Source organism: Mobula birostris, chromosome 30 (genome assembly GCF_030028105.1).
Source record: "Mobula birostris isolate sMobBir1 chromosome 30, sMobBir1.hap1, whole genome shotgun sequence".
In the NCBI taxonomy this organism is placed as follows: domain Eukaryota; kingdom Metazoa; phylum Chordata; class Chondrichthyes; order Myliobatiformes; family Myliobatidae; genus Mobula; species Mobula birostris.
The window spans coordinates 38,633,107-38,659,812 of NC_092399.1; the positions used below are offsets into that span (position 1 = coordinate 38,633,107).

Here is a 26,706-nt window from a genome sequence, read left to right on the forward strand (position 1 = left end):
TAACTTACTAAGTTGTAAATCTTTCTCATTCTGGATACATAAATTTGAACATTTTAGTTTTTTCAGAGGAATATGAGAAGTTTGCACCCAATTTTTTTTTCCAGGATGAATTACACTGTCCCAGTACTGCTATCTCCTGCAATTTATTTTCCTTTCTGTCTATGTTCGGTCCAAATATCACTGAAACAACAGATAACATTAAATTGAACATTGAAACATTTCATAAACATGCTGAGAAATTAGCAGCTTCCAGATGAGCATGTTAGTCTTTCATATTTTACCTAATTGTTATAATTACTGTATGTTGCATAAATATTCTGAGTTGAATTCACTGTTAATGAGATTATCTCTTCCTTGAACAGAGCTTCCCAACCTGGGGTCCATGGATCCCGTAGTTAATGGTAGAGGTCCATGGCGAATAAAAGGTTGGGAACACCTGTTCCATTTCCTGGTATCAGATTCGACACTGCTTCCTATTCATTTAGACTGGTCAACATTTTGGGATTTCTATACAGATCTGCCTGACTTATTAATAGAAACCGTAGAAACCATAGAAATTACAGCACAGAAATAGGCCCTTTGGCCCTTCTTGGCTGTGCCGAACCATTTTCTGCCTAGTCCCACTGACCTGCACACGGACCATATCCCTCCATACACCTCCCATCCATGTATCTGTCCCATTTATTCTTAAATGTTAAAAAACAACCCGCATTTACCACCTCGTCTGGCAGCTCATTTCATACTCCCACCACTCTCTGTGTGAAGAAGCCCCCCCTAATGTTCCCTTTAAACTTTTCCCCCCTCACCCTTAACCCATGTCCTCTGGTTTTTTTCTCCCTTTGCCTCAGTGGAAAAAGCCTGCTTGCATTCACTCTATCTATACCCATCATAATTTTATATACCTCTATCAAATCTCCCCTCATTCTTCTACGCTCCAGGGAATAAAGTCCTAACCTATTCAACCTTTCTCTGTAACTGAGTTTCTCAAGTCCCGGCAACATCCTTGTAAACCTTCTCTGCACTCTTTCAACCTTATTTATATCCTTCCTGTAATTTGGTGACCAAAACTGAACACAATACTCCAGATTCGGCCTCACCAATGCCTTATACAACCTCATCATAACATTCCAGCTCTTATACTCAATACTTCGATTAATAAAGGCCAATGTACCAAAAGCTCTCTTTACCACCCTATCTACCTGTGACGACACTTTTAGGGAATTTTGTATCTGTATTCCCAGATTCCTCTGTTCCACTGCACTCCTCAGTGCCTTACCATTAACCCTGTATGCTCTACCTTGATTTGTCCTTCCAACGTGCAATACCTCACACTTGTCAGTATTAAACTCCATCTGCCATTTTTCAGCCCATTTTTCCAGCTGGTCCAAGTCCCTCTGCAGGCTCTGAAAACCTTCCTCACTGTCTACTACACCTCCAATCTTTGTATCATCAGCAAACTTGCTGATCCAATTTACCACATTATCATCCAGATCATTGATATACCTCATATATGAATGAGAGTTTGGAGCACTGGTGGGATAGATGAGAATGGATTTTCTAGCTGTGTATTGACATATGCCAGTGATATTAAACCTGATTCTGATTCTGATGCAAAGCAGCAGGGATCTTCTGATGAGTAAGCAGGAACATGTCTTTGTGTGTCATCTTTCCACCAACACCTCTCACCACCCATCCCGATAAGCCACCACATTTGGGGCTGAGTCAAGCTGAGCAGAGCTAGGAGAACTGAGCATTCTCACTGAGTCAGGGAAGGTGATGGCACTGCACTCACTCACCCTCTCATCATAGCTGTTTCTGTCATCCTCTCCCACACATTGGTTTCTATTCACTTCCGACCAGTTTAGGCACCTCTATTTTCTTAGAAGTACCTGCAGATTCAGCATGTCATCTAAAGTTTTGACTAACTTCTATAGATGCATAGTGACTGTGATGTGGAAAAGAATACAACAAGTGGCGGGTACAGACCAGTCCAGCACCGTCAAGACCCTCCCCACCACTGAGCGTATCTATGAGGAGCACCGCCACAAGAAGGAAGTATTCACTATCAAAGAACCCCACCATCTAAGCCATGCACTCTTCTCTCTGTGGCCACTGGGAAGGAGATACAGGCACCTTAGGTCCCATACCACCAGGTACAAGAATAACTATTACCCTTCACCCATCAGACTCCCAAACTAGCGTGGACAACTTCACTCATCTCAACACTGAACTGATTCCACAACCTATGGACGCACTTTCAAAGACTCTACAACTCATGTTCTCAGTATGATTTATTTATTTCTTTGTATTTGCACAGTTCTTTTGCACATTGATTTTCGGTCTTTGTATATAGTTTTTTTATTAATTCTATTTTATTTCTTTGTTCTCTGTGAATGCTTGCAAGAAAATGAATCTCAATATAGTATATGTACTTTGATAATAAATTTACTTCAAAATTTGAGGTTACAAACAATTCTTCGGAACAGAAACTTTGAGACTACTTGTATTTCTGAGAGTCCTGAACTTCGTCACCTGCAGTTTGATGTGCAGCTGCCAATATTTCCCAAGAAGTTCTGGCCTGCTGTATATAGTGTTTCTCAAAACTTTTCATGCAAAATTATGTTAACTCTGTTAGGTCAGTTTTGCCCCACTTAATTTTCCAGAACCGCATTAACCCATTCATCTTAATTTGTTGGGAAAAGAATATATTAGTGGAGTAAACAGACCTGGGTACATTCTAAACCGTGTTCCCATTGTAAGGACATAAATTGCTTTTGAATAGTTAAATTATATGATACTCCCACTCATTATTACTAGTACTTAAATAATGTAAGTTATGCTCTCTCTGCCACATGGTTGCTATACATGAATGCTCTGGATGGCTCTTGATGTGAGTTGGCAACAGCACATGACGAACGTTGAGCTCTATAACAACCTACCGATGCTCTCCACTAAAATCAAGGCGAGAAGACTGCAACTAGCGGGGCACTGTCTATGCCACCCCGAGGTACCTGCCAGCCTAGTCATCATATGGGAGCCCAAGCACGGGAGGATGAACCGCGGGCGCCCTCCCCAAGACTATGGTCAACACGCTCCTAGAAGACAGCGGCACGGCTAATGTAGATGAACTGAACACACTGATGAGGGAGAGGGAGAACTGAAGAGTCTGTCATCGTGCCCGACGCCGGCCCCCCAGGCCCGAGTCGACGTAGTAGTAGTGCCACATTAGGGAAACTTTAAAGATCCTATAGACATTGAGATTCATGTTGCTAATTCTTGGTTAACACTACCAATACTATTACTTACTTCATTGTTTATACCAATCAGCAACTGCATTTCTCCATATGATAGCAATAGCTGCATGTCAAAATAAGGACAAATTTCTCCCCCGAGACCCGTAAAGTGCCATATAAAAATAACATCTTTCTTTTTATGCCAATATATCTATCTCTATTATTCATAAATATGCCTCTCTACCTTATCATGGAATACATTCCAATATAGTACCAAATCACTCCTCTCTTTCTTGTATATTCTACTGGACGAAGGTTCATTTTGTTTCATACTGGGTGAAGTAGGATTTAAATTTTTTTGTCTAACATGATGTGTACCATCAAGTATTTTTAAAAGACCATCCAGTCTTCCACAAGAAAGTTAAATCATAGAACAATAAGTTTGGCCTGGCATGGTCAGAAGCCACTTGGCTCATTGATTCCACTTTTGAACTATACAGCCAGTTACATTTTCCTGCTCTTCCCAAAACTCTTGTATTGTCCTGCAAATTATTCTTTCCTAAAATATACTGTGTGTCCAATTCTCTTCTGAAAATTCTGACCCTCTTTCTCACTTCCTTACAAGCTTTGAGCTTTAACCCCTACCTGGTTAAAAGCTTTTGTTGTCATATCTCCATGTATTACTTTGAATCTATGTCAGCAGCTCATGATGAGCTGTACACCTCTATCAAATCTCCGTTTAACTTTCTTTACCATTAAGCTCTTCAATCTAATCTTGTCACTGAAATTCCTCATCCTTGAAACCTTTAGAATAATTCTTTTTTTCTCTCATATCAGAACATAGGTAGGACAAAGAACAGTAATGATATTTTGGTAAGTTGCAGAAACCTCTTTGAGATAGCAGAGTATGAACTGGGACTTCTAAATTAGAACATCTCATTCAGTGTGAAATGATTTACAGAAAGAAAATTAAGCTGAGGGTAGGAAAGATAAGATTAGAAGAGAGATTGAAGAGGCAACAGAAAAAGTTACAAAAAAGTTTGACTCTTGGTGATAAGAACATAAGAAATAGGAGCAGGAGTAGGCCATCCGGCCCATCAAACCTGCCCCGCCATTCAATAAGATCATGGCTGATCTGTCCGTAAACTCAGCTCCATCTACCTGCCTTTTCCCCATAACCCTTAATTCCCTTACTATGTAAAAACCTGTTTGTTAAATATATTTAGTGAGGAAGCCTCAACTGCTTCCCTGGGCAGAGAATTCCACAGATTCACCACTCTCTGGGAAAAACAGTTTCTCCTCATCTCCGTCCTACATCTTCTCCCCTGAATCTTGAGGCAATGTCCCCTAGTTCTAGTCTCACCTACTGATGGAAACAACTTTCCTACTTCTATCTTATCTATTCATTTCAAAATTTAGTATGTTTCTATAGGATGTCCTCTCATTCTTCAGAACTCCAGAGAGTATAGTCCCAGGCTACTCAATCTCTCCTGATAGGTTAACCCCTTCATCTCTGGTTTGAAATTCCATCCACTCACTCAGGCAGTATCTGTGGAAATAAAACAGTTAACATTTCCAGTCAAAGACCTTGCATCAGTAATGCAAATTTACTTTTACTCTCACCATTGAAAAATCACTTGTTCTCAATAAAACAATTCTAATGAAAATGCCATATTTAGCACATATCGAGATAAGTACATCAATTTCATCAAATAAAGTACAGGCATTTGTTAGTCTTGCGGGACCATGGATCTGCGCCTGGAAAGTCTTTACTCTCCAGGGCGCAGGCCTGGGCAAGGTTGTATGGAAGACCAGCAGTTACCCATGCTGCAAGTCTCCCCTCTCCACGACACCAATGTTGTCCAAGGGAAGGGCATTAGGACCCATACAGCTTGGCACCAGTGTCATCGCAGAGCAATGTGTGACTAAGTGCCTTGTTCAAGGACACAACACGTTCCCTCGGCTGGGGCTCGAACTCACGACCTTCAGGTTTCTAGTCCAATGCCTTAACCACTTGGCCACGTGCCCACAATTTCATCAAGTATTTCATGGTTACGTACCAGTGTAATGAAACATGCAGTAAAAAAGTAGTAACTCTAGGACTTTCAGTACATATGTGGAAGATATTATTCAAATTGCTCTATAATAATGAAGAACACAGATTGATTTCCCTTCTCTCTGAGTGACTCTTCATGGAAAATCTAGTCTTAGTAGCACAGCCTCTTTGAAGGAGACCTTTAATATTTGTTAAAACTGATACATGAAGCCGTAGTTATTTGAGGCTGAAATATCCTTCATACTGTTTTAATTGAGGCTGAGGAAGAGCTGTAGAGAGATAGGAGGATTCATTCATGTATTAATTTGTTTGTAGTAATTTCTATATCTTGCTACTTCTTTTCATAGAAAGGAGGTAATTCTGATGATGGTGGTTTTGGAATTTTAAGCATATGGTCTACAAGAATAAAAGGTTGTTTCCCAATGTCGAATACTTTCAGAATTGACAAATATATGTTAAAATTTTTTCATAAGGATTATTTTCAGATTAGTTCCTCAAAACTCATCGGATAATCCTGTGATGATGATAAACTTTAGTGAATGCAACATCTGTAAAAAGACAAGTCTGTTGTAATAACTGCTGTCTCAGGTCCACCCCTGGCGTTGCCACCTTACCCTCTTCTACGGGGTGATGCAGTGAAACAGGAGTTCTCTCGCTTGTTCATCTCAGCTCGGCCAAAATCAGAAAGTCAATAAACACCATTTACACCCCCCAAGTCTGTGATCCTCAGAACATTGGGAGAACTAATTATCAAAAGAAACAAATGTCCCCAGTTGACATGTATTGCTACATATATTAATAATACTGATCTGCACAATTTTTTTCTAAGAACACCGAACTCCTACTTTCAGAAATGTGAAATACCCTCTTCTATAGCTGACGGTGCCTTCTCCATTTCCTGAACATCTGCTGTGACGAACCATGACCCCCACTCCCCATCCCCCTAACCTTTACCAGACAAAAAAACAATGGTACTCACCTTTCACCCACCACCCTTCAGAAGTCAACACATCGTCCTCTGTCATGTCCACTCTCTTCAATGTAATCCCTACATCAGTCGCATCTTGCCCTTTCCATAGGAACCACTCTCTCTCCCTGACTCTTTGGTCTGCCCATCCCTCCACAACCACCTCTGTCACTGGTCCTTTCTTCAGCTCCTCCCTCACTACTATCCAGGATCTAAACAGTCCTTCCAAGGAAGGTAGCAGCTCACCTGCACATCTTCCAACCTAGTCCATTAAGTTCTCTGTCCACAATGACCATCTTGAGCTTTTGGTTGCAAGCCTTTTTAACTGTTCCACACTGACCTGTTTGTCCATTGCATGGGAGAGGCTGAACATAAACAGGAACTGATAATGACTTTCCTATTGCATGATGTCCTCCCACACAGTCACCCCTCCACTTAATTCTCTTTTCCCTTTGTCCACTATTCCTCTCACCTGCTGGGCAACATCTACCTATCATCTCTCCCCAGTTGGTCACCTATCACCTACCAGCCTCAATCCCACCCACCTTATACTGCTAGACTGGCACTTTTTCCTCTTCCTGTTCAATCGTGTTGCGAGGTCTCGACCTGAAACATGAATTTACATCCTCTGCTTTGCGCAAGCGCTGCTGGACTTGCTGAGTTCTTCCAACGTTCTGCTTTTCATTTCTAGATTGCAGAATTTGTTGCCCTTTAGCCTTCACACTAAAATCGGCATATTTTATTGCCATGGCATCACCACGAACAAGCGCTTGCGTATGGCGTACACTGAGATGACGCTCAGGCCCCCGTCATTGATAAAGATGAGGATGGTATCATAGCCCCTACTCAATTCCACCCCCTGCCCGTCTCAAACAGAAATTCTTTCGGCGAGCCTGATTTTTCAGCTAGCAGACTGAGCCAGAATTTAGGCCATTGGCAAAGACTTTACCGAGGAGAGAGGGGAGGGAATCGATCCGTCTGCACGATGTATCGCCCAGATAACAGATGACTGAGAGCGATCGTGCCTGTGAGAGCTCGCTGCTGAGAATGGAAGTTGTGCGCGTTGCTGGCGGTGCGTTGACGTACAGTGAGGTCAACGCGGGAAAGAACTTTTTGCGAGAAGTGATAGTGGTGGGAGAAAATAATACCGACTATCACTCTAAAAATGGTCCCTTATTTAATTATTAAAGAGCTGTTTCGTGACGGTAGCACACAGGCGAATCCTGCGGTGATCTGGCAGATATGTGCTCACTACTGATACAATACCTGCCTCATAATGCGCTTGTGTGTTACCCGTTTCCTTTATTAAGGTGATGTTTTATTTAATTCGAATGAAAGCAGGTTCATGTTTCTGTCTTTCTTCCTCCTTTTTTACCGCAGGGATACTGGTCCTGGCAGCTGGGACCCTCAAGGCTGTGAAACAGTGCATACACAAGCATCACACACTAAATGTCTCTGTAATCATCTGGCTACTTTCGCCATTTTAGCCCTGCAACCGAAGGATTCGGTGAGTATTGTGAAAAAAAAATGCCTGATTACATTTTGCACTGACAGGTCGTTTTGGAATTTATTATTTATCTCACTCTCCAATGCTTCAAATATCAAATAAAATGAAAATCATATATCCTTTAAAATCCCGAGGAAAGAGCCCGCATTTGCTAAATATTACAGAGTAGCCGGTAGTTTATACAAACACTGCATTGTACTGTGAACGTTTGCATATGGCGAATGTTTGATTCGTAATATTAAACTATATTTTGATTGAATTAAGATATTTTATGCAAAATTTTGAACTTGGATGCATGTATCAGCATTTTGAGTAAAAGTTATCGTGATGTTTGTGCCTGTGAACTTTCACACCGCTGGTTGTGCTATTGATGGCAGAGGTATTTGGTGGAATTGGAAATTCAACAACTCACTTGAGTATAAAGTGTTAGAACTTACTAGGCGACTCCAATTAAAGGAAAATATAAATTGTCATTTTAAGATTGTGTTAGAGCCAACAGTTTTTAAAAAAAATATTTTATGCTTTTCAACAATTTGGAAGTGTACCTTAGTCTTATTAAAGAACTTCCAAATGAGCTCTTTCAGTATGAGCACGGAGAGTTTCAGCACTTGTGTTAAATAATGGATTTGACCAAAGTGCATTATGTGATCTGTTCAGTTAGACTCATTCCTTTTTGAAATGAGCTCTGATCTAATCTAAACTAAGTATAGGTTTAATCTGAAGCACTTCCAATATTTTAAGGTCTGCTTCTGAAACATAATTGAAATTGTGATTATGCACTGTTTCTTGGATTTGTTGCTTGGGGGATCTTGAGTAATAAACAAAAGGAAGTAAAGAATAAGACCACATTGGATTATTGTTATGATAAGCACTTTAATTCAATCAGTTCAAAGCTATTTACATTTCAAGGAAGTTTCCTTTTTAAAAGTTGAATTTGTGAAAGTAATTTGAGTCCATTGTTACATAGTGGAAATTATAATAACTGTAAGTTGTCCTGTGGCAAGGTGGCAATGTTCACTTGGTAGTTTTTATTACAGCTGAGTGGACCAACCATTGCTCTCAGCAGGAAATGTTTACACTGCATGGCATTTTAATAAAACATTATATAAAAGAAACTTCTAGATGCATGCCAACGATGGCTCTGTGTGCGGGAGCATTTTAGTTACTGCACAACCAAGTGCTCTTGCAGTTTAGGGTGTCAGAAAATCTTATTCTATTCTACCTGAGACCAGGATCTGTCTACTGGTTGTCTATTTCATTATATTTAACTGAAACCCTTTTAATGACAATGTTGATAATTCCTACTGTTGAAACTACTAGATGTTATTGTTTGGAAATTTTGGTAATATATATATATTTTTAATTTTATTTGTTTCGAACAGCTTGTTTTGAAGCTGTGGTTCTGTTTCATTCTGAGCTGTTATGCTGCCTTGTCAACATTTTGTCTCATAGAATAAAAACAAAGACAAAAAAAGGGAAATCTTTTTGAAAAACAGCAGCTTTAATCCACTGCAGTGAAGAACTTGGCTGCTAAAAGTTGTTCCCAGAACTTGCATTGTTGTAATCTTTATTTATTATACTGATTTCTTCTTTTAAGCACATCTAACGCACTTTGTGCCAGTACATTAGAGTATTTTTGCTTTGATTGCCATTGACTTCAGTCTTGCCAGCTTTCCCCTTAATGCTTCTCTTGACTGAATGCTGCCCTAATGACCATTTTCACCTCATTCCTAGAATTTAACTCTTTAGTTCATATTTGGACCAAAGCTATATGTGATTTGGTGTCTGACTGGGTACTGTATTGGTGACTAAGAGCTATTTGACAGCACTGTGACCAATGGCTTCTGTCACTTTGCTCATAATCTAGATTAATCTGTCTGGGTGATAATGAATGGATTTGATTTGTCCTGCTTGTCACTTATGAGATATAGGCGGGTACTTTTTCACATTGCAGATAGATGCCACAGTTACAACTGGGCTGGACCAGCTTGGCTGGAAGCACAGCTAGTTCTGGAGTACGGGCCTTCAGTACTACTATAACGAGAATGTTGTCTGATTCCATTGCTTCTGCTGTACCCTGTGTTCTCAGCCAGTTCTTGATTCCGTGTGCTGTGCATTGAATGATAAAAGATCTTATGTGCTTCAGTGATAGTGGGTGGAGGGGGGATCTCAGAAGGAAGCTGAAGTGAATCATTGGCAGTTCTGCTTGTGAATACTTCAGCCTTATGCTTGAGATTCACCTGCTGGGCCCTGAGGTTCTTTCAACCTCCTTTACAAGCATTCATGACAAAGCATTCATGGCAGCAGAACTTTTATCTGAACTTTAAGTTATAAGGTTGTTTAGATAGCATTTCAATTACATGCTGTTTTTATAGTCCTGTAATGCAGCTTCACCAAGCGGTACCTCCTCAGCTCTAGGTATGCCTGATGCTGCTCACTGCATGAGGCATGGTCCCGTGACTTGATGTGAATGGTCAAGAGAGGAATATGCTGGGCGGGAGGTTGCAGTTTGAGATGGTGTATATTTCAGCTGCTGGTGATGGTCTGAGACTGTCCCAATTTGTGCTCTTGTAGAGCTACACAATCTGATGGAGGGTGTGTACACCTTGTGAAAGTAGGAAAGTAGGACTTACAAATACTGGATTCTGAGCAAAAAATAAACTGCTGAATGAATTCTGCAAGCAAAACAGCATATGTGGTAACAAAGCAATAGTCAATGTTTCAGATCATGGCCCCGCAGAAATACTGTATGTGTAGTATTCCAAGTGTGATAATATAATCTGATGTTAGTTCAATTTATCGGTTGTTTCTGATTAGCATTCTGAAATGTAATCATAAGTCCAGCAACTTTTCAAAAACCTATTGATAAGTCAAATTAAATCATATCTATCTGCTGTTATATTTTCAAAGTATTCAGTAATATTCATCAAACGGCACCTTCCCATATGAAATCTGTATTCACCATTTTTATTTTTGTGTTATCCAAATGGTTTTCTTTTTCATCTTTGTATATAAAGTCCCTCGTTGCCACTGATGTTAAGCTAATTGGACAGTAGTTGCCTGGATTTATTGTTTAAAGCGTTTTTAAATGAGGATTGAGAGTTTCTAGTATCTTACATCAGAAATAACAATGCATAACCCTAATCAAACCCCGAGAGACCAGATAACCTGTCCTTTAATGTGGAGCGGATTTCAGGCTTCTAATCTCTTGCTCAATGGAAGTTTACATTTGGAGGAAAGTTCTTTCCATCATGTTACATCAAGAACTCCAATGACATAAAATATTGCCTACTAATGTTCTTCAAAGTAGGCCCAGGAGTGCAAATAGAATGGAGAATACAGCTCGGTCTCTTCTGGATGAACAAAAGTGATTAACAGAAGTTTGAAATAACATGCCTTGATTATCGGTTGTGTGAGAAGATTATGAAGAGGTATGAGTTGTGGCAGAATAAGAGATCTGGGATGCAGTCTCACAATGAGTCATGCTTTGATTACCGGTTGTGTGAGAAGATTGTGAGAAGGTATCAGTTGAAGCAGAACTGGGGTACAGAAGGAGCTTTGTAATCTGGTTGCGGTATGGAATTTTAGGATCATGTCCAAGGAAATATGGTTGAGGGGAGAAGCAATCTGCAAAAGAAAAGTTTAAAGACTATAAACCTGGAACTGATTCCCAGTATAAGATCGCAGGGTTGGATCTTACTCATAGATATTCTTTATGGAAACATAGAAAACCTATAAACCTATAACCTTTGGCCCACAAAGCTGTGCCAAACATGTCCTTACCTGAGAAATTAGTGAGGGCTATGGGTAACCCTATTTTTCTGAGCTCCATGTACCCATCCTGGAGTCTCTTAAAAGATCCTATCGAATCTGCCTCCACCACCGTCACTGGCAGCCCATTCCATGCACTCACCACTCTCTGTGTTTAAAAAAAAAACAACTTACCCCTGACATCTCCTTTATACCTACTTCCAAGCACTTTAAAACTGCGCCCTATCATGTTAGCCATTTCAGCTCTGAGAAAAAGCCTCTGACTATCCACACAAAGAATGACTCTCATCATCTTGTACATCTCTATCAGGTCACCTCTCATCCTCTGTCACTCCAAGGGGAAAAGGCTGAGTTCATGGCATGCTCCCCAATCCAGGCAACATCCTTGTAAATCTCCTCTGCACTCTTTCTATGGTTTCCACATCCTTCCTGTAGTGAGGTGACCAGAACTGAGCACAGTACTCCATGTGGGGTCTGACCAGGGTCCTATATAGCTGCAACATTACTTCTCAGCTCTTAAGCTCAATCCCATGATTGATGAAGGCCAATGCATCATATGCCTTCTTAACCTCAGAGTCAACCTGCACAGCAGCTTTGAGTGTCCTATGGACTCAGACCCCAAGATCCCTCTGATTCTCTACACTGCCAAGAGTATTACCATTAATACTATATTCTACCATCATATTTGATCTACCAAAATGAACCACCTCACACTTGTATAACCATATAACAATTACAGTAGGGAAACAGGCCATCTCGGCCCTTCTAGTCTGTGTCGGACTCTTATTGTCATCTAGTCCCACCGACCTGCACTCAGCCAATAACCCTCCATTACTTTCCTGTCCATATATCGATCCAATTTAACTTTAAACGACAACATCGAACCTGCCTCAACCACTTCTGCTGGAAGCTCGTTCCACACAGCTACCACTCTCTGAGTAAAGAAGTTCCCCCTCATGTTACCCCTAAACTTTTGTCCTTTAACTCTCAACTCATGTCCTCTTGTTTGAATCTCCCCCACTTTCAATGGATAAAGCCTATCCACGTCAACTCTATCTATCCCTCTCATAATTTTAAACACCTCTATCAAGTCCCCCCTCAACCTTCTACGCTCCAAAGGAAAAAAGACTGAACTTGTTCAACCTTTCTCTGTATCTTAGGAGATGAAACCCAGGCAACATTTTTGTAAACCTCCTCTGTACTCTCTCAATTTTATTGACATCGTTCCTATAATTCGGTGACCAGAACTGTACACAATACTTCAAATTTGGCCTTACCAATGCCTTATACAATTTCAACATTACATCCCAATTCCTATACTCAGTGCTCTGATTAATAAAGGCCAGCATACCAAAAGCTTTCTTCACCATCCTATCCACATGAGATTCCACCTTCAGGGAACTATGCACCATTATTCCTAGATCCCTCTGTTCTACAGCATTCTTCAATGCTCTACCAATTATCTGGGTTGAACTCCATCTGCTACTTCTCAGCCCAGTTTTGCATCCTATCAATGTCTGCTGTAACCTCTGATAGCCCTCCACACTATCCACAACACCCTCAGCCTTTGTGTCATCAGCAAATTTACTAACCCATCCCTCCACTTCCTCATCAGGGTCACTTATAAAAATCACGGAGAGGAGGGGTCCCAGAACAGATCCCTGAGGCTCTTCTTCTTCTGCTTCGGTTGTCCATCGAAATCCGATGACAATGTCCACTCCTTTAATGATGAGATCTTTGATGACTATACCGTCCTATCCTGGACCCACAAGCTCTATTGCAGGTGGGACATGTATATGTGGTAGTGTTGGCAGTGGTGGCAACCATGGCTGCGTTTCTCCTGGCTCTCTTCTGCTGTCTTCTGGTTGTTCTTTCCATCTCCAGAATATGAACCCCGTCCCTACACAGCTGTTGCCAAGTGGTACGGTCAGCAGCAACATCCTCCAGGTCCTCGGGTCTGATCTTGCATTTCCTTAAGCATTCTTCATCTGATCCTTATAGCGCTTCTTTGTCCCACCAGCTGAGTGTCGACCATGATGTAGCTGGCCGTATAACACTCCGCGGGGTAGCCGACATGGGGGCATCCTTATCACGTGCCCCAGCCACGGCACCCAGTCACACCACTGGTGACTGACCTCCATGCAGAATATGACCCGTCTACAACCACTCTTAACCTTCTGTGGGCAAGCCAGTTCTGGATCCACAAAGCAATATCCCTTTGGATCCCATGCCTCCTTACTTTCTCAAAAAGCCTTGCATAGTGTACCTTGTCAAATGCCTTGCTGAAATCCATAAACACTACATCTGCTGCACCACCTTCATCAATGTGTTTAGTCACATTCTCAGAAAATTCAGTCAGGCTTGTAAGGCACTACCTGCCTTTGATAAAGCCATGCTGACTATCCCTAATCATGTTATGCCTCTACAAATGTTCATAAATCTTGCCTTTCAGTATCTTCTCCATCAACTTACCAACCACTGAAGTAAGACTCACTGGGCCATAATTTCTTGGGCTATCTCTACTCCCTTTCTTAAATAAGGGAACAGCATCTGCAACCCTTCAATCCTCCGGAACCTCTCCCATCCCTATTGATGATGCAAAAATTATTCATATCAGAGCTATTCATGGATGCCTCTGTGCCTTACATGTACAGAAGTTCCTAAAGAGGAATTGAAATGCTCGAGGTCAATGAGTTATCCTGGATTTGATTTGAGAACTGTTTTCTCACAGAAATTTAGGGTCAGAATTGTTAGCTAGTATGTAAATACTTCCCTACCCAGCATGGAATTGGATCAACTAGGAGAACGATGTTAAACCAAGAAATTAGTAAAGATGAGAAGTATTTTAGAAGGTAAGATTTAAAATGTAAATCAGACAGGACAAAGGAAAAACAAAGATAAAAGTAATCAATTGAAAAGAATTATGTTTAATGAATTTTAATGAAAGTAAATGAAAATTATTGCTGACAAGGGAATAGAAAAACAGGAAGAAACATTTGAAATGATGACGTATCCCACTAAAGATCTAGTTTGTTGTTGGCAAATGATGATTGAAAAAAATATCAAAATTGACACAGAAGTTAAAATGACACGCACTGTGACCATTGGCCATGCTTGGAAGCAGCTGTTATTGGGCAAGGCCACAACTAACATTTGGAATTGTATAAAAACCATCTGAAACTGAAGGAAGTAGATGATAATAATTATGTACTTTGATAATACATTTACTTTGAATTTTTAACTTTATTAGAGCTGAGGATCAGCATGTTCCAGTCAGGAGGAAGGACAAAGATGGCAAGATAAGGAAACCTTGGATGATGAAAGAGGTTGTGGATTTAGTCAGAAATAAGAAAAGGGAGGTTTCTGTATTGTTTAGGAAGTTAAATTCAGACAGGGCCCTTGAGGAATGTAAAAATAGCAGGAAAGACATTAAGCACAGATTAAGAAAGGTAAATGGGGCCATTAAGTGTCCTTGGCAAGTAAGTTTAAAGTGGATCCCAAGGCATTCTATACTTGTATTCAAACACAAGAGGCTAACTAAGGTGATAGGACCCCTTAAGGTTAAAGGAGGGAATGCTTGGAGTCAATGGATATGGGCAAGGTATTTTGCATTCATATTCACAAAGGAGAAGGATGTGGCATCTGGTGAAAGCTTTATAGGATATGCTATTATAGGCATCCGTTAGTCTCGTGAGACCATGGATTTGCACTTTGGAAGATTTCTAGGGCGCAGGCCTGGGCAAGGTTGTATGGAAGACCGGCAGTTGCCCATGCTGCAAGTCTCCCCTCTCTACGCCACCGATGTTGTCCAAGGGAAGGGCACTAGGGCCGATACAGCTTGGCACCGGTGTCGTTGCAGAGCAATGTGTGGTTAAGTGCCTTGCTCAAGGACACAACATGCTCTCTCAGCTGAGGCTCGAACTAGCGACCTTCAGATCACTAGACCGACACCTTAACCGCTTGGCCACGCGCCAACAGGATATGCTAATTCAATACCATAATCCACTCAAAATGAATCAGTACATTCAAAGACCTAGGTCCCGATACCTCCATGTGCAACTGGACCCTTGATTTCCTCACGTGCAGACACTGGTCATTTTGGATCGGCAGTAACATCTCCTCCACGATCACTATCAGCATAGGTGCCCCACAAAGCTGTGTGCTTAGCCCCTCCTCTACTCACTTCCTACTTATGAGTCTGAGGCTAAACACAGCTCCAATATAATATTTAAGTTTGCTGATGACACCATTGATGTTGGCCAAATCAAAGGTAGTGACAAATCTACATAGAGGAGGGAGATTCAAAATCTGGCTAATTGGTGCCACACCAACAGCCTCTCAGTCAATGTTAACAAAACCAAAGAGCTGATTATTGACTGCAGGAGGAGGAAATCGGAGGTCGATGAGCCAGTCCTCATCAGGGCATTGGAGATGGAAAGGGTAAGCACCTGTAAATTCATGGTGTTATCATTTCAGAGGATCTGTCCTGGGTCCCGCACATTAAGTGCTGTTACAAAGAAAGCATGACAGCAGTTCTGTTCTGCTTAATTAAAAGTTTGCAAAGATTAGCGTGTCATCTAAAATGTTGGCAAACTTCCGTAGATGGTGGTGAAGAGTGTACATCATGGCCTGGTTTGGAAGCACAGCCCTGTCCATCACAGGTAAAGCCATCATTGTGCACATCCACAAGAAACACTGCCATCAGAGAGGAGCTACATGAACCACAGGACTCACACCACCAGATTCAGGAATGGTTAGTTCACCTCAACCATAAGGCTCTTGAACCAGAGGGTATAACTTCACTCAACTTCTCTCATACCAACACTACACTGTTCCCTCAGTATGTGGACTCCATTTGAAGGACTCTTAATCTCCTGTTCTTGATGTTTATTGCTGAATCATTTATTATTATTATTTGTTTTGTTTTGTATTTGCAGTTTGCACAATGTCCTTTGCTCATTGGTTGTTTGCCGATTTTGTTGTACAGTTCTTCATCGAGTCTATTGTGTTTCTTTGTATTTACTGTGAATGCCTTCAAGAAAAATGAATCAGGGTAGTATATGGTGATATCATAATGTATATATATTTACTATCATAATAATTTTATTTTGAACTTTGAGCTAGGGCACTTTGAGATCAAAGTTATATCATTCCTGCTTTTACTATATGTTAGTGTTATTTTAGGTTTTATGTGTTATTTGCTCTGATTTGGTAGGTTATTTTTTGGGTCTGGGATTGTTCATAAATTTTTCCCATATAAATGAATGGCAATTGCTTCTTCGCTTTATGCCATTTCAGCATGAAAGGTTTCATGTGAACACTGTACCTTAGCGGGGAATATAGGACAAGGGTGGTCCCGTATGCCTTGTATCCCTTTTGCCTATCACCTGTCCAGCTCTTAGCTTCATCCCTCCCCCTCCTGTCTTCTCCTATCATTTCAGATCTCCCCCTCCCCCTCCCACTTTCAGATCTCTTACTATCTCTTCTTTCAGTTAGTCCTGACGAAGGGCCTCAGCTCGAAACGTCGACTGTACTTCTTCCTATAGATGCTGCCTGTCCTGCTGCATTCCACCAGCATTTTGTGTGTGTTGTTTGAGGGTTTAGGGAGAGTTGTGTGGGCAGGGATGAGCAGATCAGGGAATTGTGGAGGGATTGGTCCCTGCAAAAATGTGGCTGTTTGTGGGTTCTCATTGCAGCTGACAGCAATGACAAAGGGTGATGTGTTGGATTAGAGTGAAAGGTGATGACTGGGAAAATCTGTATCTCTTCTTCCTGGTGGGAGCTGGACTGACAGCAGAAACAGAGGAGATGCAAAAACATCAACCATAGTAGAGGGAAGCCATGCGTTTTGAAAATAGAGGACATTTCAGATGTCTTGCAGCAGAAGTTATTGTAAATATTAGCATGCTGCCTAGAATAGGACTATAAGGACAGGTTGGATAAACCTGCATTGCATTCTGTGGGACATCAGAGACTGAGGGGACACTGATGTCTGGAGAGGTTTATAAAATTTTAGAGACATCACGTTCAACACAGGCATTGTAGGCCAAAGGGCCTGTTCCTGTGCTATACAATGATTTTATAAAGTCACCCCTCAGCCTCCTTCACTCCAGGAAAACAATCCCAACCTGTGTAGTCTTTCCTTACAACTCAAGCCATATAGTCCAGACAATGCCCTTTTGAACTCACCTTCTCCAGCTGAATCACATTCTGTCTCTGCTATAAACAGCTAGAACTGCATACAATAGTCTCACCAATGTCTTGTACAGTGATAGCATAACCTTTCAATCCTCTTGCACTCAGTGTCCTGTCCATTGAAGCGAAACATGCCGTATGCCTTTTTCATCGCCATTAGGAGTTTGCAGAGGTTTGACATGACATCTAAAAGTTTGACAACCTTTTGCAGATGTGCAGTAGAGAGTATATTGACTGGCTGCATCACAGCCTAGTATGGAAACGCCAATGCCTTTGAACAGAAAATCCTGTAAATTGTGGTGGATTTGGCCCAGTACATTATGGGTAAAGCCCATCCAGCCATTGAGCACATCTACATGAAATGCTGTCGTAGGAAAGCAGTATCCATCACGAGAGTTCTCCTCCACCCAAAACGTGCTCTCTTTCACTGCTGCCATCAGGTAGAAGGTACAAGAGCCTCAGGACTAGCACCACTCGATTCAAGAACAACCACCCGGCTCTTGAATAAAAGGGGTGAACTACACTCAACTTCACTTGCCATCATTGAAATGTTCCCACAGTCAATGATCTGACTTTAAGGGCTCTGTATCTCATTATCTTATGTTCTCAATTATTATCGCCATTTATTTATGTTTGCTGTCTTCTGCACTCTGGTCGATCTTTCACTGAATCAGAATCAGAGTTAATATCACCAGCATATGTCATGAAATTTGTTAACTTTACTGCTGCAGTGCAATGAAATACATGATAAATATGTAGAGAAAAATGCTGAATTTCAGTAAGTTTATATGTATATATTTATTAAGTTAAAGTAAGTAGTGGGGAAAAAACAAATAAAAAAGTAGTGAGGTAGCATTCATAGATTCAATGTCCGTTTAGAAATAAGATGGCTGGGGACTTCCGGGTCATCAAGGGAATGGCGGCGTAAGGAAAAGGTCTCTCGACAAAAAAGAAGGTAAACTGCCCCATAATCGAATTTAGACAAATACTTAATATTGCATAACTATATTAATAAAAGGGGCAAGGATGATGTCTAAGAACAAGATTAAAAAGTCCGCTCCGAAGGCTGATAAACATAAAGAGATGCAGCAAGGCGACGGGCCTAGCTCCCCCACGGCAAGCCAGGATGGAGATAATGAGGGGGAATCGGTGACTCTGTCCTTGATTCTCGGAGAGATTCGCGAGTTCCGACAAGATAACAGCAAACAGCTGGAAGATATTAAAGGAGAAATAGTAAAAACTAACTCGCGGATAGATGAAGCCGAAGCGAGGATTGTCGGAATTGAAGAGAAGCTACAAAACGCAGAAGAGGTGATAGCAGAAAGACCAGCTCCAGTGGAAACTAATAGATCAAGAAGGCCGCTCAAGAAGGGAAAATGTGAGGATTTACGGAGTTCCCGAAGGAACTGAAGGTAAACCCGGATTGACCATTCCCTTCGAGGAGAAGCTAGTTAGAGAGAACCTTGATATACCGGCCGCAAAAGACCTACAGATAGAAAGAGCTCACCGCGCGTTGGCACCACAGCCCCCGGCAGGTGCCCAGCCCAGATCGATTCTGGTCAGATTTCTCAGTTACAGAACGAAGGAAGAGGTGCTTAAAAGGGCAAGGCAAAAGAAAGGTTTCATGTGGAACAACTGTAAAATCAGTTTAGACCACGACTACGCACCGGGGATTCTTGCCAGACGGAAGGAATATACGGAAACACGGAGAGTCCTGAAGGAAAACAACATCAGATTCCAGACCCTGTATCCAGCTCGGCTGAGAGTCTTTTACGACGAAGGGACACGTTGGAGGAGGCAACGTTGGACCTGGCGGACCGGGGACTACCTATTAAAGTTATCACCCAACCGGAGTTGCTACTGGACAGGATTCGGCAGAAGTCGTGGCAGTTAGTGGGGTGAGGACACTCCACACGAACCAGAGTGTCAAACTACAAGGAAAAGCTGCAAATATTCAGACGCGAATGTACATAGAACACAGATTAATTAAGAGAAATGACTGAAAAGAGTAAATCGGACTTAAAGGTAAAATGAAAACTGGTAACTGAAAATAAACTAGACGGAATAACTTGAATGATAGCAATATGGTCGAGACATAAATAGGAGAAAATTCTCTATGATTATTCAAACTGCTGAGGGCCCTCTAACACAGGGTGAAGATAGAGATTATCCCTCTGAACTGAGACGGGTCGGTGCTCAGGCCTCACTGTGGGAAGTCGGGAAAAATTTTTAAATGTTGCACGTTCAAAAATGTCTAGGGTGTGGTTATATGTCTTGGTTTACTGTTGAGAAGGGATTGCTTACTGTTTGGTTAGAAAAGGAGAGTTTTTTTTTCTACTAGAGAAAAATGCAAACTGAATTGGTAAAAATAATTTCCTATAATGTTAATGGGGTTTTGAATCCAATTAAAAGAAATAAGATTATGTCTAAATTGAAAAAAGAGAGGGCACAAATAGCTTTCCTCCAGGAAACACATATGAGCCAATCTGAACATGGAAAATTAAAAAGAATGGGCTTTAAGCATGTATTTTATTCATCATATAAATTGAGTCACAAAAGAGGGGTAGCTACTTTAATATCAAGTACTCTTAATTATGAACATATTTCAGAGACTAGAGACAAAGAAGGACAGTTCGTAAAAATCACAGGAAGAATAGAAGGTGCAGAAATAACATTGCTGAATGTTTATGCTCCTCCAGGTTGTGAATGGTCATTTTATAGACACATTTTTGACCTAATGGTCAGTTCTCAAGGGGTAGTAATTTGTGGAGGGGATTTTAATATTAGATTAAATCCTATATTAGATTCTTCAAGAATAGTTACTCAGAATAAACCTCTGACTCGGAAAGTTAATTCATTGATGGAGGAGTTGGGAATTATAGATGTCTGGAGGGAATTACACCCTACTAGTAAAGATTATACATATTACTCTTTCCCTCATTCAGCCTATTCAAGGATAGACTATTTCTTTATCTTTAATACAGATAGACTCAGGATAAAAAACTGTAATATTGCAACAATTGATCTGTCAGATCATAGCCCAGTCTCTATGTCTCTAATCCTGGAAAGGAAAATGAGGAAAACACTATGGAGGCTAAACTCACATATACTCAATAACCCGAAAGTAATGGAGAGATTAAGGGGAGAAATCAAAGAATACCTAGACCTTAATGACACGGGAGAAACATCACCAGTGATCTTATGGGATACATTGAAAGCTGTACTGAGAGGGAAAATTATTTTCATTACCACTCACATGAAAAAAATCCATGCACAAAAATTAGCAGACCTTCAAGGAAAATTAAAACAACTTCAAGTTGTAGATAGCAACAAAAGTAATTCAAATCGAAAACAGGAAATAAGGAAATTGCAGTGAAATTGACGATATTTATACGTTGGAAACTCAAAGAAATTTTCTTTACCTGAGGCAAAAGAATTATGAAGTAGGAGGTAAATCAGCTAGATTATTAGCATATAAATTACGAAAACAACAAGCAGACAATACAATTCATAAAATAAAGAATCCAAAGACAAAGCTTGTGGAGAGTACAATAGGGAAAATTCAAGAGAATTTTGAAACATATTATCGAGAGCTGTACTCCCAACCTCGGGCCCCCAGTGAGCCCTATATAGACAGTGTATTGAATTTTTTAGATCTACCTAAACTTACAGATTTACAAAATGAAAGTTCATTAGAACCAGTAACTGTCAAAGAACTGAACGTGGCCATCTCTAGGTTAAAGGCTGGAAAGTCCCCGGGTTCTGACGGGTTTACCTCAGAGTGGTACAAGTCCCTCAAGACACAGTTAGCCCCATTACTACTTAACACCTTTAACTGGATCTTGCAGAGAGGAGAAACTCCACCTTCCTGGAGAGAAGCGATTATTTCAGTTATTCCTAAAGAGGGTAAAGATAAACTAGAATGTAGCAATTATCGGCCAATTAGTGTTCTTAATTTAGATTACAAACTATTTACATCTATATTAGCGCGCAGATTGGAAAAGCTTTTACCTGGCCTAATCCATTTAGACCAGACTGGATTTATTCAACAAAGACAAACACAGGACAACATAAGGAGAACTCTGCACATATTAGAACAGGTTAATAAGAACGAGACAGAGACAATGGTGGTAGGATTGGACGCTGAGAAGGCTTTTGATTCGGTTAGTTGGGCATTCCTATACAGAGTGTTAGGAAGATTCGGCTTTCAAGAAAAGTTTATTAAAGTAATTCAGACTATATGACAGCCCTACAGCCCGAATTAAGATAAATGGGGACCTCTCTGACTCCTTTATCTTAGAGAGAGGCACTAGACAGGGATGCCCAATTTCTCCTCTCCTTTTTGTGCTATATATTGAACCGCTTGCCCAACTAATAAGACAGAGCGAAATCGTAAAAGGTATCAAGGTGGCAGGGATTGAACAGAAAGTGGCGTTATTCGCAGATGATGTTTTGGTCTATCTGAGTGAACCAGAAAAATCATTTATAGGATTGTTTACACTGTTGGATGACTTTGGGAAAATATCAGGTTATAAAATAAATGTAAAGAAAACGCAGGTTATGTCCCTAAATTATACACCATCCAAAAAATTGCAGGATACATATGATCTTAAGTGGGAAGCTAAATCATTAAAATATTTAGGAATAACCCTGCCGAAGGATCTTTCAACACTGTCACAGGTAAATTATGGGCCATTAATCTCAGAGATAAAAGCAGATATGCATAGATGGAATCTTATCCCCTTTTTAAGTTTAAATTCAAGGATAAATACTATAAAAATGAATATTTTTCCTCGGTTATTGTATCTTTTCCGTACTTTACCGGTGGAGGTGGATGATAATCAATTCAGGGAATGGGACAAATGGATTTCCCGCTTCATTTGGCAAGGAAAGAAACGTAGAATTTGATATAACACCTTACAGTTAGGGAAGGAAGGAGGAGGTATGGTTCTTCCTTGCCTGAGAAATTATTTTTATGTCTCACAGATAACCCCTCTGTTATATTGGTGTAATAGGGAATATAAGGCTAGATGGAAGGAAATAGAATTTGGATTAGTTGACAGTTTTCCTCTTCAGGCCTCAATAGCTGACAAAGGATTGATGGCCCAGTTGGAAAAATTTAAAAACGCTTGGATAAATCTTACATTAAAAGTATGGCAAAAGGTGGTTAATTCATGTGGAATTAATAACATGTTAAAACTCTTTAGATGGTGTGCATATGATACCGAATTCCTTCCCAACAGAGGAGATAAAAGATTTGAGCTATGGATAAAGAAAGGTCTTACAACCTACCTCTCATTTATATATAAAAGAGTATTACAAAGTTTCCAAATCCTGCAGGACAAACATGGCCTAGAACATAATGACTTTTTTAGGTACCTTCAAGTATGAAACTATGTTAACCAGAGTTGTAGATATACAGACCTATCAACAGTAGAATTAGAATTTTTCAAGATTCTGAATTCGGCTTGCAGTTCAATACCTAGTAAATCAGTTTCTCGATTATATAATGCACTCTCCCATGCTAAAAATGTAAATACACTGTATATTAAAGAGAAGTGGGAGAAAGAAGCGGGGTTGGTACTTTAAGAGGAGGCTTGGTGGAAAATCTGCAGCTTTCAATGGTCCTCGACTAATTCTTTGACTTGGAGAGAACATTGTTGGAAAAACATTATAAGATACTTCAAGACCTCATATCAGGAAAAATATAAAGATACAAATGTGATGTGTTGGAGAAGGTGCAGCTCCAAGGAGGCAAATCATTTTCATATTTTTTGGGATTGCCCTAAATTAAGTCTATTTTGGGAAGGTATTCATAGAATATTAGTTAAGGTACTTAGGTCCCAGATACCTCTGAACTTTGAGACGCTGTATTTGGGGCATGTATTGTTTCTTGAACAGAAGGAAGATATAAAGTTGCTGCAGGCCCTCTTAGCGGCAAGTAAGAAATCAATCACTAGAAAATGGCTAAATCCAATACCACCTACATTAGAAGATTGGTACGAAATTATCTTGGAAATATTTAAAATGGAAAAGTTGACTTACTCCCTGAGAACTCAAAAAGAAAAATTTTATCAAATCTGGAATAAATGGATTGAATATATAACCCCAATGTGAGCAGACTTTAGATGACTCTCCTAATGATTTATACTGCTCTTCTCATCAACACAGTAATAGTGCTAACGTAAGCACCCCTAGTCTAAATGTTTTTTTTTTTTTTGTTTTCTTTTGGAAAATAGAGAATTAACACAAGGGAAAGATTTAGGAAAGGGATAAAAAAATGAAAAAATTAAGTAAATAAGTACATAGGGATTGGATAATTATGTCTGCGGGCAGGAGCAAGCATGAACAAATTAGGATATAAACACCTACAATGGTTGATACATAGGCTTATATACAACATTTTGGACCAGTGGAAATGGTCCAGAAGGGTTATATGGAAACTATTATTACCATTTTTCTTAACAACTAATTCCATTACTTAGCCTAATAGGTTAGATTTACCACAGTACATAATTATCTATTTAAATGTTTATTTTCCTTTTATATCATCTCAATGTGTACTTAAGAATGTATAAAAAATTGTAGTTTTATACATATAAAAAAATGGAAAAGGTTATATGTGTGAAAAAAGTACATGATATTTGTGAATTCCTTATCCAAATAAAAATAAAATTAAAAAAAAAAAGAAATAAGATGGCTGAAGGGAAGAAGCTGTTCTTGAATCCCTGGATGTGTGCTGTCCAGCTCGTGTAGCTCCAAACTAATGGTAGTAATGGGAAGAGGGTACGTCCTGGACGCTGGGGATCCTTAATGATGGACACCATCATTCAGAGGCACCACTCCCTGAAGATGCTTTGGATACCACGGACCCTAGTACCCATGTGGAGCTGACTAATTTAAAAGTTTCTGCAACTTAGAAACATAGAACACATACAGCACAATACAGGCCCTTCGGCCCACAAAGCTGTGCTCAACATGCCCCTACCTGAGAACTACCTAGGCTTTACCCATAGCCCTCTATTTTTCAAAGCTCCATGTAGCCATCCAAGAGTCTCTTAAAAGCCCATTTCACACACTCATCATTCTCTGCGTAAAAAAACTTATCCCTGACATCCCTGTACCTACTTCCAAGCACCTTAAAACTCTGCCCTCTTGTGCTAGCTATTTCAGCCCTGGGAAAGCCTCTGACTATCCACATGATCAATGCCTCTCATTATCTTGTACACCGCTATCAAGTCACCTCTAATCCTCCATCACTCCACGGAGAAAAGGCTGAGTTCACTCAACCTATTCTCATAAGGCATGCTCCCCAATCCAGGCAACATCCTTGTAAATCTCCTCTGCACCTTTTCTATGATTTCCACGTCCTTCCTGTAGTGAAGCGACCAGAATTGAGCACAGTACTCCAAGTGGGGTCTGACCAGGGTCCTATATAGCTGCAACATTACATCTCGGCTCTTAAACTCAATCCCACGATTGATGAAGGCCAATACACTGTATGCTGCCTTAACCACAGAGTCAACCTGTGCAGCAGCTTTGAGTGTCCCATGGACTCGGAAACTAAGATCCCGCTGATCCTCCACACTGCCAGGAGTCTTACCATTAAAGCTATATTCTGCCATCATATTTGATCTACCAAAATGAACCACCTCACATTGATCTGGGTTGAACTCCATCTGCCACTTCTCAGCCCAGTTTTGCATCCTATCGAGGTCCTGTTATAACCTCTGACAGCCCTCCACACTATCCACAACACCTCTAACCTTTGTGTCATCTGCAAATTTACTAACCCATCATTCCACTTCCACATCCAGGTCATTTATAAAAAAATCAGAAGGAGTAGGGGTCCCAGAACAGATCCCTGAGGCACACCGCTGGTCATCGGCCTCCATGCAGAATATGACCCGTCTACAACCACTCTTTGCCTTCTGTGGGCAAGCTGGTTCTGGATCCACAAAGCAATGTCCCCCTTGGATCCCATGCCTCCTTACTTTCTCAATAAGCCTTGCATGGGTTGCCTTATCAAATTTCTTCCTAAAATCCATACACACTATGTGCTCTACCTTCATCAATGTGCTTCGTCACATCCTCAAAAAATTCAATCAAGCTCGTAAGGCACGACTTGCCTTTGACAAAGCCATGCTGACTATTCCTAATCATATTATGCCTCTCCAAATGTTCATAAATCCTGCCCCTCAGGATCTTCTCCATCAACTTACCTACCACTGAAGTAAGACTCACTGGCCTATAATTTCCTGAGCTATCCCTACTCACTTTCTTGAATAAGGGAACAACATATGCAACCCTCCAATCCTGTGGAATCTCTCCAGTCCCCATTGATGATGCAAAGATCATTGCCAGAGGCTCAACAATCTCCTCCCTCGCTTCCCACAGTAGCCTGGGGTGCATCTTGTCCAGTCCCAACTTGATGCTTTCCAAAAGCTCCAGCACATCCTCTTTCTTAATATCTACATGCTGAAGCTTTTCAGTCCGTTGCAAGTCATCCCTACAATCGCCAAGATCCTTTTCCGTAGTGAATACTGAAGTAAAGTATTAATTAAGTATCTCTGCTATTTCCTCTGGTTCCATACACATTTTTCCATTGTCACACTTTATTGGTCCTATTCTCTCACATCATATCCTCTTGCTCTTCACATACTTGTAGAATGTCTTGGGGTTTTCCTTAATTCTGCCCACCAAGGCCTTCTCATGGTCCCTTCTGGCTCTCCTAATTTCATTCTTAAGCTCCTTCCTGCTAGCCTTAGAATCTTCCAGATTCATATCATTACCTAGTTTTTTGAACCTGTCGTAAGTTTCTCTTTTCTTCTTGACCAGATTTACAACAGCCTTTGTGCACTACGGATCTTGTACCCTACCATCCTTTCCATGTCTCATTGGAACGTACCTACTCAGAACCCCATGCAAATATCTCCTGAACATTTGCCACATTTCTTCGGTACGTTTCCCTGAGAAT

The 26,706-nt window shown here is 40.6% G+C and overlaps 1 protein-coding gene across 1 annotated transcript in view; it reads left to right on the forward strand.

Moving 5' to 3' along the window:
• LOC140190525 (adhesion G protein-coupled receptor B2-like) overlaps positions 1 to 26,706 on the forward strand; it is a 1,142,782-nt gene that overhangs the window by 674,633 nt on the left and 441,443 nt on the right. Inside the window, exon 17 of the mRNA XM_072247176.1 lies at positions 7,637 to 7,763. Within this exon, the coding sequence (XP_072103277.1) occupies positions 7,637 to 7,763 (127 nt within the window). The remainder of the gene's footprint in view (positions 1 to 7,636; positions 7,764 to 26,706) is intronic.